Raw genomic sequence first — 12,856 nt, forward strand, 5'->3', positions numbered from 1 at the left:
ATGATCAGGGCCTTACTACTGTCTACGCTGGTGGCTGGAGGTAAGCCCTGTCACCCAGAGGCACTTTTCCAGCCTCCTGGTGGAACTGGGGATGGGATCTCCCTGTACCCGCTGGGCTCAGTCCTGTGGTTGTAAGAAAGCTGGAGTGAAATTTCAGAAAAGAGCAACAAAGGGTAGGACTCTACAACCTGTAAGGATCCTTCCAGAACAGGGATTCTCTATTTGGGGGTTGGGAATTCAGGAAGTGTGGGGTAAATTGTTTGGGTCACTGCTTCCTGGGTTTACAACCCTTTCTCTTTCTACAGCTCTCAGCTGTGGGGTCCCCACTTACCCACCGCAACTGTCCAGAGTGGTTGGAGGTGAAGATGCAAGGCCCAACAGCTGGCCCTGGCAGGTGAGTCCCCCATACTCTACTTCTTGCCTCCTTGTCCTTACATACATAACATCAGCCCTTTACCCTCCGCCACAGGGTCTATTGCACTGGCAAAAATGAGGATTGGTGGGGACTCAAAGGGCAAGATGGGGGAATTCAACAATAAATAATGCATTTCTCTGCCCTTGGTCAACCTTGGGGGTGGAAGGAGAGGGGCCTTCTCTAACATGGATAAACATCTGCCCTAGCCCACAACCCATCCACACAAATTCACAAATACATTCTTTCTGTTAACCAATCAGATGCCTGCTTACAAATATACTGTTATCTGAAGATCCATTCATCACTCTATGCAAATATTTCTTGCTTTCAGGAACCAATCAATGCTATTTTATACAAATTAATTCTTGACTACAGGCAAATCGATGTTACCAATAAAGTAAATGCCTCCTTACCTTGAAATAATTCTAACAATAAGGTGACTAAAAATGCTGGGTGGGGCACAGGCACAAATTACTAGGACCTGTTAGTGGTAGGACTCATGAAAGAAATATGTGAGGCTTACACTGACATTAATAAATATAGTAAAATCTCTCTTATCTGACATGACTGGGATTGATTAATAGGCTCAGTGGTAAAGAATCCGCCTGCCAATGCAGGAGACCTGGGTTCAATCCCTGGGTCAAGAAGATGCCCCAGAGAAGGAAATGGCAAGCCACTTCAGTATTCTTGCCTGGGAAATCCCATGGACAGAGGAACCTGGTGGGCTACAGTCCATGGGGTTGCAAAGAGTCGGACACGACTTAGTGACTAAACAACGAATCGAAAGATTGGTTATAGATAAATTATTAGAAATCACACATATCCTTTAACACATATTTTAATTGAAAACTTATAAATACGCATTTAGTCACCAATCTATCTTGTATAAATCCCCACAATATATCATCTGTAATTCCATTTCTTTAAAGTAGAGTCACTGACTATGAGATACTCAAGAAGCAATCTGACAGCCCTTCCAGATTGTGATGACCTTTTTTTCTCAGTTTTTCAGTTTTTTCATCTATGCTTAATTCACAGCAATTTTTTAAAAGTCATGGTTATCTGGTCTCTTCCAAGCACTTACCTTAGTTTCCATGTAAATCACAGCTATCTTTTAGAACCCATATTTCATTGGTTACATATTTAATTAATACACATGATTACAATATGAGTACAACTGGCATACACAGGTTTGGGAGCAGAAAGGTTGAGTGGGGTGAGTTTACAATGTAAGGGAGTGCTCAGAGCACCCATGCAGCCATCAGTAGGTTTCATGGAGGGAATGCAACATCCATTCATCTTCCGTTCAATTAGGAGAGCTTCAGTCATAGATAGCGACGGACAATTCACAATTTATGTATTGGATTGGCCACAAGATTCATTCAGATTTCTCTATAAGATGTTACCAAAAGAAAACCCAAACGAATTTTTCAGCCAACCCAGTACTTAGCTCTGTGTACTTTTGCCAGTTCTTCTACTTTTCTCACACTGCCACAATATATTTTTTCTGGGAAGTTGGAAGAGGGGCCCTATACCTCCCCCTTAAGTAGAGGTCACCCTTGTGCTGAGAATCAATCAATGCTGCCTACCAGAATAACTCCTCACCCTTTGGACCATTTGCTCCACCTCTGTACCACTTGCTGATACAAACGTATCCTTGCCTTGGGAACCAGTTGATGCTAGTCTTAGAAGGGTCTCACTACACTTCCTGCTTGTGCTTCCCTAGGAGATTTTTTTAATCAGGATGGGTGGGCAGGTCAAGCAGGGTGGGGACCAGGGTGAGGCAAACGAGGCACTCACTTTGGGGGCAAAAGTTAAGGAAACGCCACAAAACTCAGTAACCAAAATGAATTTTTAACGCAATATTTTTTAAAAAAATCAAACTTTATCATAATGAACAAAATATCAAAATTTTAAACAAATATAATTTGCTCTACATTGGCTGAGGGGTCTCTTCTGTTCCACACTCATCTCAAGATTATGATTCTAGGTCACAATCCACTAGACACTGGAAAATAAAGTGCTAGATGGTTTAAAATTAAAGTAGGGTGTGTAGGACTTCACTGGTGGCCCAGTGTTTAAAACTCCTCATCTCCACTGTAGGGGGTGTGGATTCTATCTCTGGGAGGGAATGAAGATCCCACATGCTGCAGGGCATAGCCAAAAAAAAAAAAAAGATAGTAATAAAGTAGGATGTGTAAAGTTTCCACATAGATTCTGGAGCCAGACTATCCATGCTATGGTACATACTAGTGTACAAGTGAAGCAACTCAATCTACCTTTCTCAGTGAGTAATATTAAAAATACACGGCACCCCTTATGATGTGGACCATGTTGTACAAATTTCTATTCACTGCCTTATTTTATTCATCTGTAAAGTGGGAATAATAATAGTGCTTCATGAGATTACTGTGATTGTGATGTGAGCTTATTTATACTCTGAGCTCAGAACAGTGTCTGGTATATGGTAAGTGTTCAAATTATTAGACATTTAAAGTGTTAGCGATTATGATTATTAATAATCCCAAGAGCCCCAGACAAGCATTATAATTCCCATTTTCTAGACAAGGCAACTGGGGCTCAGAAAAGTTATATAATTGCCCAAAGTGACCCAGTTAGCCTGGGGGAAAGTGCAGAGTCAAATTTGGTTTAACCTTTGCTCTTGTGGCCACACTTTGCTGCCCACAAATTATATGTTTACACAGTATTTCAAATTTTCACATCGGTAGGATGATTTCAGCCTATTTAGAGATTTGGGCGTGGGGCATCCTTTTAGGTATCTTTTTAATTTGGTCTAATTTTAAGCATTGTTTTTAAAAAGTCAGTTAATCTAAGTCCCCTTAATGTGAAGCAAACAAGATGTCATGGGGATAATCAGAAATGATGTTTGGAGAAAAGCAGCATCACTCCTGCTTTTCCTCCACAGGAACCATGGTCAGAGCAGGCAATGCTCTGCTGTCACCTCCCTCCTTTCTATATGGCCTGGGCAGGGACTTCAAGGGGAAGGAGATGGGACAGCTTCCACAGAGACCCAAATGGTGCCAAATGCAACCACCTTCAAGTTCCAATCCACACCCATTAAACAATCAAATCTAAGTGGAAACAAGTTTTTCTTTAAAGAAAAAGTTGAGGAGTCGTCAGGGGTAAAGTGCACTTAAGTATTTTCATAATCCTACGAGTGGATTTAGTCTTCAAGGAAAAACTGAAGAGCAATAGGCGACAAGTTCGGCAAGAGAGACCAGACACTTGCCCTGGTGAGTCCATTTTCATTCATTCACTCATTTTCTGATTAACTCACTTGTTCAACTTATGAAGGACCCACTATGAGACAGGAACTGTTCTAGGCACCTGGAATACAGCAGTGGAAATAAAATTCACAGAGCTTATATTAAAGTGGGAGAATGAGAGTATCAACCACTGAATGGGCAAATTCATAGCATCAGGTGATGACAGACACTATCATCAGGTGATGAGAGATGAAGAATAAAACAGGACACGAGGAAAGAGCTGTGCATGGGTGCGTAAGGATACGCATGTACACTTGTGTGGACATGAGTGTGCATACCCTTAGATAAGGTGGTCACAGAGAACCTCCCAGGGAAGAGCACAGACCTGCAGGAAGTGAGGGAGAAACCTATGCTAATACTTTACAGAAGAATAGTTTGGGCAGAAGGAAAAGCAAATGCAAAGGCTCTGAGGCAGAAGTGGGCTTGTTGTGTTTTCAGAACCTCGTGGAGGTCACTCAGTGTGGCTGGAGCAGAAAGGGGAATGAGAGCCTGTAAGGTGAGGGTGGTCGTGTAGAACCTTGTAGGGCATTGTGCAGTTTGGGGTTTACATCGTATGAGAGCAGAAGCCACTGGCAGTTCAGAGCAGAGGAGAAACATAATTAAGCTCACATTTTAAAAGGATCATTCTGCCCACCGTGTTGAGAAATGGGGTGAGGAAGGGGCCAAACCGAGATCAGGGACAATACATAGGAAGCTACAATAATAACCCAGGTGAGATGTGAAGATGGTGGGGACCAGCAGTTGAGGTGGTAGGAGGGAGGCGTTCTGTCCACATATTCTGTAAGTAGAGCTGGTGGGATTTGCTGGTGGGTTCGAATGAGGCAGATGAGAGAAAGAGAAGCATCAAATTCACTGCCAAGAGTTTTGGCCTGAACAGCAGGTACAGCTGGTTTGCCATTTACCAAGACAAGAAAATTTAAGGAAAGCACAGATTCAGGGAGTGGGCAGAAGGGATCAAAATTTTGCTTTACACATATTAAATTGGAGGAATATGTCCTGAAGAAATAGCTCCCAAGAAAGGAAAAATCCCAACAAGTCGCACTACAGAAAGATGTTCAAAACAATTACTTCTTGGACTTCCCTGGCAGTCCAGGGTTAAGACTCCCCACTTCCAATGCAAGGGGCGTGGCTTCCATCCCTGGTTGGGGAACGAATATCCTACATGCCCTGCAGCACAGCCCAAAAAAATTTTTTTAACTAATTACTTCTTAATAGAGTTTTTATTTGCATTTTTGACATTTTGTTCATCATAGATTTTTTTGTGTTAATTTTCTAAAGATTATTAAAATGTCATGTAGCTGGATTAGAGTTTCTTCATGCCCCCTTAGATTTTGCACCTGAGGCGAGTGTCTTGCTTGCTCAACTTCCCCTTACCCCACTGCCGGGGCTGGGATGCTGCAGAGCGGAGGGCCCGGCCCTTTCAGCTATGGGATCACCTGTGCTTCTTCCCAGGTCTCCCTGCAGTACAGCTCCAGCGGCCAGTGGCATCACACCTGCGGAGGGTCTCTGATAGAACAAAATTGGGTCCTGACAGCGGCCCACTGCATCAGGTAATTGCTATTCCCCCGTCTCCCCGCCTGCTCACCCTACTGGCCAGCACTCATCTCTCAGAGTTAGAGCCCGGATGGCCCAAACCACCCCATATAAAGAAGCATCGCACATAACCACTTCCTTGGCCAAGAAATACTCTCTCTTTGATCTATAGTTCAGTCTGTTGGTAGACCCATATATACAATATGGATTGCCCATTCTGTGCAGGGCACTGAGGGGGACTATGGGGAGGGAGAGGCCCATCTTCTGCCCTTTTGGGGCGAACTAGATATGGCCTCTGGATCTGGAACTGGGTTCACTTGAGCTACTTGAATGACTTCTTCAAGTCTCAATACCATCACCTGCAAAAAAGCAGATAACAGTATTTGCAGTAGTTGTAGTTTAGTCGCTCAGTCGTGTCTGACTCTTTGTGACCCCATGGACTGTAGCCTGCCAGGCTCCTCTTCCCATGGGATTTTCTAGGCATGAATACTAGAGTGGGTTATCATTTCCTTCTCCAGGGGATCTTCCCGACCCAGGAATCAAATCCGTGTCTCCTGTGTTGGCAGGCAGATTCTTTACCACTAAGCCACCAGGGAAGCACCCATCGGTATTCAGTGTGGATTCAATGAGATGATGCATTAAACGGGCCAGCATAGAGTAAGTGCTCAATAGAAGTGAAACTAGCACCATTATAAAGGCCCACAGGGAAGGGAAAGGCTCTGTGACATCCATTGTTCACCTTGTCCTCTTCCTTCCCTACAGCCTCTGCTTGGCTTACCCAGGCTGGCGCTCACTGGAGTTTCCACTGGGCCAGTGGGACACTCATTGTCAGGGGTGGTCCCTTCTCTCTACCTAATTTACAAATTCTATGAGGTGGGGGGGAAATCACAGCGGTCTGGGGTTCAGGAGTCCTGCTTCTACCTCTGAGTTGTACTAACGAGCTGGAGAGTAAGACTTTGGACCAGTTAGTCCTTCCTAAGCCTCAGGCTGGCCTCCTAGGTGGTTCAAGGGTAAAGAATCCGCCTGCCAAGGCAGGAGACACAGGAGATACAGGTTTGATTCTTGAGTCAAGAAGATCCCCTGGAAAAGGAAATGGCAACCTACTGCAGTATTCTTGCCTGGAGAATCCCGTGGACAGAGGAGCCTGGCAGGCTATAGTCCATGGGGTCACAAACAGTCAGACACAACTGAGCAACTGAGCACGCACTCACGCATGCAAGCCTCAGGTTCCCCATTTAAAAGCAGGAAATGAAGAGTTAAACTAAAAAAAAAAAAATGGCCTTGGGAACTTCCCTAGTGGTCCAGTAGTTAAGACTCTGTGCTTCATTGCAGGGGGCACAGGTTCGATCCCTGGTTAGGGAAGTTCTGCATGCCATATAGTTGTGGCCAAAAAAGATAATAAAATTTTAAAATTAAAATTTAAAATGCCCTTTAAGTTAAATGACTGTGGTTATCTGTATCCATCTTACTTCTCCTATAGTAATATAGAGCTTATATTATTATAATTTTATTTTATATTATAGTTTACAGTTGGTATCATATAGTTGTAATTACTGTTTTGTTGTAGTTTTTATGTTATGTTGTAACTAACCGATTGCTCCAAGGAAAGAAAAATTACCAATGCCAACTAGTGGCTCTTGGAGCAGGAGCTGGCTCAGGTCCCCCAGCACCGTCCAGAGCTTGGTTTCTAACTAGTACATTCATTGGGGTGTCCCAGCCCATAGTGCTTAGAGAGAGGAAAGGACAGCCCAGAGCTCACCTTCCCTGCCCGGCCCCCTCTCCCCCAGCTCCTCCAGGACCTACCGCGTGGTGGTGGGCCGGCAGAGTCTCTCCACCATTGAGCCTGGCTCACTGGCTGTCGCAGTCTCCAAGTCCGTGATACACGAGAAGTGGAACTCCAACCAGCTCGCCCAAGGGTGTGTTCTGTCTGGGTGCACTTTGGGCGGTGGGTTGGCAGGGACACAGACTGGGGGTGGGCTATCTCACAGAAAGCAGTGGGTGCTGTCCCATCCTTTGCTCCTTCTGGAGGGAGCGGGGAGAGATTCTCAGCCCCAAAGAGGCCTGCGCTGGCATGTGACTAGGGTGGCGGGGGGAACCTAGATCTCCTGTCAATTAAGTCTACAAGGTTCCGGTCCACCCCAGGCACTCACTGACCGTGGATTTATTCTGTGCCAAACCCTGAGGACACAGAGATGGGTCTACAGGCCCTACAACTGGGAGTGGAGTCCATGAGCAGAGTGGGACATGGTCCTTCCTGCCTTCCTCCACCCTGTACCTTCTCCCAGCAAGATGTTTTAAAAACAAAGACTCCCTGAAACCCTGCAAAGCAGCCTTGGTAACAGACACAGGAAGCTAGTCAAGGGTTCAGAGCTCTGCAAAACCCTAGTGATGGCTCCCCAACCAGCAGGGAGACTCTACTCCCCAACTCATTAGACGAACCCATGCCACCCCATGCTCACCCTGAGCCTTTGGTGACCATCCCCCAACCCATGTTCCACATACCACACTGAGTGCTGGACGCATAGAGATGCATAGGTCACTGCAGCAGCTCTCAGGGTGCCCATGGCCAGAAGTGTGGCTGTGAGGCAGTGCAGGGGGTGGTTAAGGAGCCTGCTGGCTTAGATATGAATAACGACCGTGTGGCATTGCTGACATCTCCCCACCAGGGACAGAAAGTTATCTTCTCTTTTCCTGCTTCCCCATCACCATCCTGGAACCCAGAAGTATCCATCATCCTCTCCCATCCCCCAAGAGCACATCTGCAGTTCCAGAAGGGCCTTTAGAAAGAAGTACCCCAGCCAGCTCTTCAAATTTGCATCCTTTAACCACACACAAGGCCTCTTCTGCAGCCCAAGATGCCACTCTTGAATGGCTGCCCAGAAAGCTCACTCACCAAATCTTCCAATGACGCTGCATCACAGCCCAGGAGACAGCAGAGGATGCTTTGTGGCCGTAACTCTCTGCGCTCTTTCATCTGGGCAGCCTGCTGTGGTCCAGCACTGCTGATGGCTCACAAAGGATGCAAGGAGTCTGGGAGTCATAAGGCAGTCTCTGCCCGCAAAGGGGCTAGTCAGCTAGATGAAACACACACAGACAAGACATTGGAAAGCCAAAAAATGACACGGAATGTGTCCAGAGAAGCTTTAAGAGATGGGAAGGAGATGGCTGGGCAGAGAGTGGAGAGAGAGATTTTTAGCTACATATGGCCTCTCCATGTGGCCTTGGCTTCTTCGTGGCACAGAGGTTAGGATCTAAGGAAAGAAATCTTGAAAGATCATACAGAAGCTTCATCTCTTGTCATGACTTAGTCTCAAAAGTCACATGGTGTCACTTCCTAAACATCACAGGCCCCCCATCCCCACCCAGGGGGAAGAAACTGAAACCCCCAGCTCTCAATGGACAAAGTGTCAACATCACATTGCAACAAGCACCAATAGGTGGGAGATCTCATTGCAGCCATGGTCGAAAATGTGATTGGCCAATTGCTAAAGGTTTCCTAGACAAGGACATGAAGTTCAGGGATAAATCTGACAGCAGAGCTCAAGGTGGAAGAGAGAGTGAAGAATAAAGGCAAAAAATCCTTTTGGTCTGAACATCTGCTGTTTTCTAAACCAAACACAGGAAGTACAAGGCCAGCATGGACATCACCAAGCAATAATGGATTTATTCCCTGCTGATCCTGAAAAGAACTCAGAGTCCTTGTCAACACAGCCTGCCAGGCAGCCACAACTAATCCATCAGAGTGGACTTTGCAAGACAGACTTACTTGCCCTCTCTGTTTTAAACAGTCCCCTGAAAGGCCTTTAGGAATTTAGGGCTTCAAGCTCCACCAGGGACAAAATACAGTCCTGGGGGGACTTCTCCAGTGGCCCAGTGGTGAAGACTCTGCCTTTCACTGCAGGGGGTATGGGTTCAATCCCTGGCAGGGGAACTAAGATTCCACACGCTGCTGAATGTGGCCAAAATTTTCTTTTTAAATACAATCTTGGGGTTTAACCATAGCTGCTCCCAATCCCTCGTAACCCCAACAGCAGGAAGAGTCAGCATCAGTCCAGCCATGGATGGGGTTCAGTGATCCCAGCTGGGGCTAGAATCAGAAATATAACTGGGACAGAACCAGTCAACCCTCTAGTTATGCTCCACTTCTTTTCCAACCCAGGAACGACATTGCCCTGCTCAAACTGGCCAGCTCTGTCCCCCTGACTGACAAGATCCAGCTGGGCTGCCTGCCGCCTGCCGGCACCATCCTGCCCAACAACTATGTCTGCTACGTCACGGGCTGGGGAAGACTGAAGAGTAAGTGGGTGCTGGGAGCCCCATGGCTCCTAAGGGAAGGGGGCGATGTCACCCCAGTTCAGTGAGGGGTTTTCTCTCCGCTCATTATCCAAGGAGTCTGGAAGAAGTGCCTGCTGCCTTGGAGAAGAAGGATAGTGTAGACAGATAAGGCCTTCCCAGGTGGCTCAGTGGGTCAAGAATCCACCTGCAATGCAGGGGATGAGACGCAGGAGACAAGCGTTCATCTCCAGGGTCGGGAAGATGCCCTGGAGGAGGGCATGGCAGCCCACTCCAGTACTCTTGCCGGAGAGTCCTACGGACAGAGAAGCCTGGTGGGCTACAGGCCACAGGGTCGCATAGAGGTGGACATAAAGCGACTGAGCACACACACGTGCGTGCACACAGATAGGAATTCAGAATGCCTGGGCTCAAATCCAGGTCCTCCACCTATTTGCTGTGTGGCCATGTGCAGATTGCTTAGCCTTTCCACGCTGAAGCTTCCTCATTTGTAAAATGGGGATAATAACAGGCTCTGTATCACAAGGTTGTCGATAATCCATGGGAAGCACTTAGACCAGTGCCTGGCACACGGTGCTGTGTGTTACCCGTTGTCACTGTCACCATGACTACCTGACATCTGGCATAGAAGTCCCTCCTATGGCCCAAAGCCAGGGCCTAAAATAGCACTCACTCTGTGACCTCAGGATTCTACAGCTCCACAAAGCTCCTGGGGCCCTCATCAGAGGACCTTCCCATCTCAAACCTCACTTGTCGAGTGCCGCCTTACCGTGCCACTCAGACCCTGAGTATGTGTGGGTCTCCCTAAGGGTCAGAAATCCAATGATAGTAAGTCACCAAGAAGGAGCAGAGGACCTGCCTTCCCCTTGGGAAATCACCAGAGGTTTGGAAAATTCCAGGAAGGCCCATGAAAGTAAGTGACTATTTTTTCTCATAATGACAAACCTGTAAGTGACATTTTTTTACAGAGGTACATCAACACACATACACTCAAATTGATATCACCCTCTTGTCTGGCTTATCTGCAAAAACAGGACTCATGGACACTTAGCAGAAGTGAGAAGTGGAGATGTATCTCTTACTTATTGAGATACAAATTCAGCCACTGGTTCATTTATCAGAAAACACCCAGGGAGAATGTATTTCCCTGGAGGCAGCAAGAGCCAGGGAAGGGTCCAAGTGCTTGACTTTATTCCCAGCTATGTTGGCCACTAGCTGCGTAACCTCAGGCAAGCCATGTTGAAGCCTCAGTTTCCTCATCTGTAAAATGGAAATACCGTTGGTGAACATTTAAAGAGATGTGAAAATGCCCATACACTTGCAAAATGTAACACAGGTTGCTGCTGCTGCTGATGCTAAGTCGCTTCAGTCATGTCCGACTCTGTGCGACCCCATAGACGGCAGCCTACCAGGCTGCCCTGTCCCTGGGATTCTCCAGGCAAGAACACTGGAGTGGGTTGGCATTTCCTTCTCCAATGCATGAAAGTGAAATGTGAAAAGTGAAAGTGAAGTAACACAGGTTAGAATGGAGTTAATTAGAGTGCTCTTGGGAAAACCGCTTAACTTCTCTTGGCTTCAGTGTCACACCTGTCAAAACAGGAATAAATATCATGAGGATTAGCATAGCATTTGAAAAGCCTAATAAAATGCAAGTGAAGAATACTATTAAGCCTGGCCGTTAGTAGCAGTGGTGGTAGTACTGAAAGTGTGATGGCAGTGTCATTGCGAACAATTAGGAAAGCTCTACTTTCAACACATTCAAATATTTTTCCCAACCTCGGGCTCCAAATGCCAGCAGGCTCATTGTTATATTATGTTAAGTGGTAGAAATCCATGGAGCCAACTCAGTCAAAAGGGGAGTTTGTTTTAAGGATTTAAGAAATTCAGTGCTCACCTTCAGCCACGAAATTAAAAAATGCTTACTTCTTGGAAGAAAAGCTATGACAAACCTAGACAGTGTATTAAAAAGCAGAGACGTCACTTTGCTGACAAAGGTCCATACAGTCAAAGCTATGGTTTTTCCAGTAGTCATGAACGGATGTGAGAGTTGAACCACAAAGAAGGCTGAGAGACAAAGAACTAAAGCTTTTGAACTGTGGTGCTGGAGAAGATGCTTGAGAGTTCCTTGGACAGCAAGGTGATCAAACCAGTCAATCCTAAAGGAAATCAACCCTGAATTTTCCGTGGAAGGAGTGATGCTGAAACTGAAGTTCCAATACTTTGAACTCCTGATGCAAAGAGCTGACTCACTGGAAAAGACCCTGATATGGGGCAAGATTGAGGGCAGGAGGAGAAGGTGGCAACAGAAAATGAGACAGATGGATGGCATCATCAATACAAGGGACATGAGTTTGAGCAAACTCTGGGAAATAGTGAATGATAGGGAAGCCTCACATGCTGCATTCCATGGGGTTGCGAAGAGTCAGACACAACTAACTGAACAAGAGACTCAGTCAAGGGCAGAGAGAGCCAGGCTTAATGAACAGGAGAAAATTGGACACCGATTGTTAGAAACTCAGGAAACCCTCTCTCAGAATTTCTTTTCTTCATGGGTCTATTTCATCCTTCTCTCCCTAGAAGAAAATGGCGGCCAGTACCAACAGCTCCCAGATTTATATCCTCTCTGGCTGGGATTTCTTAGTCCCAACCCCAAATTCCCAGGAAAAGGAGCTCATTGGCTTAGCTGGAGTCAGGTGTTCACCCCTGCACCAATCAGCAGTGGCCAATCAACTGTGAGGATACAGTGTAGGCAAATTGGCTGCTTCTATGGCAACCCTATAGATGGAAGGAAGGGAGAGGGACCAAAGGAAAAGGGGCTGGGCAGAAAATTCAGTAGGCATCCCCTACTTGCTTTTTCCCTTTGTCGCTGTAACACCTTCTCTCTTGTCTCATGCAGCCAATGGAGCTCTTCCTGACATCCTGCAGCAGGGTGAGCTGCTGGTTGTGGACTATGCCACATGCTCCCAACCTAGTTGGTGGGGCAGCACTGTGAAGACCAATATGATCTGTGCTGGGGGAGACGGCGTGACCTCCAGCTGCAATGTGAGTCCAGAAGTCACCGCCCCCACCCACCCCCCACCCCCCGCCAGCAAAATGGAGCTGAAGGTGGGGAGAGTCTTTTGGGGTCCTAGACTGTATCCTCCCACCTGCCGGCAGAAGTGCTAGGAAGCAGCTTCACATGTTTGAGACCTTGACCTTTGTCCTTGCAGTCTCCAGAAAAGATGTTTTGAGATTCTCCTTGTAATAGTGTCTACCCTCTCACTGCTGGAAGGTCCTGCCTTGAGTCCCATTGAGGCCTCTCATTACTGTCATCACTTACTCTTTCCTC

General features: G+C 46.5%; 1 protein-coding gene across 1 annotated transcript in view; it reads left to right on the forward strand.

Moving 5' to 3' along the window:
• The window catches only part of LOC120879819 (chymotrypsin-like elastase family member 2A), a 17,743-nt gene continuing 4,887 nt past the window's right edge, over positions 1–12,856 (forward strand). The window contains exons 1-6 of the mRNA XM_040262816.1: positions 1–40; positions 306–394; positions 5,155–5,252; positions 7,023–7,151; positions 9,395–9,531; positions 12,425–12,570. Of these exons, the coding sequence (XP_040118750.1) occupies positions 1–40; positions 306–394; positions 5,155–5,252; positions 7,023–7,151; positions 9,395–9,531; positions 12,425–12,570 (639 nt within the window). The remainder of the gene's footprint in view (positions 41–305; positions 395–5,154; positions 5,253–7,022; positions 7,152–9,394; positions 9,532–12,424; positions 12,571–12,856) is intronic.

This window comes from Oryx dammah, unplaced genomic scaffold (assembly GCF_014754425.2).
Source record: "Oryx dammah isolate SB20612 unplaced genomic scaffold, SCBI_Odam_1.1 HiC_scaffold_21, whole genome shotgun sequence".
NCBI lineage: Eukaryota > Metazoa > Chordata > Mammalia > Artiodactyla > Bovidae > Oryx > Oryx dammah.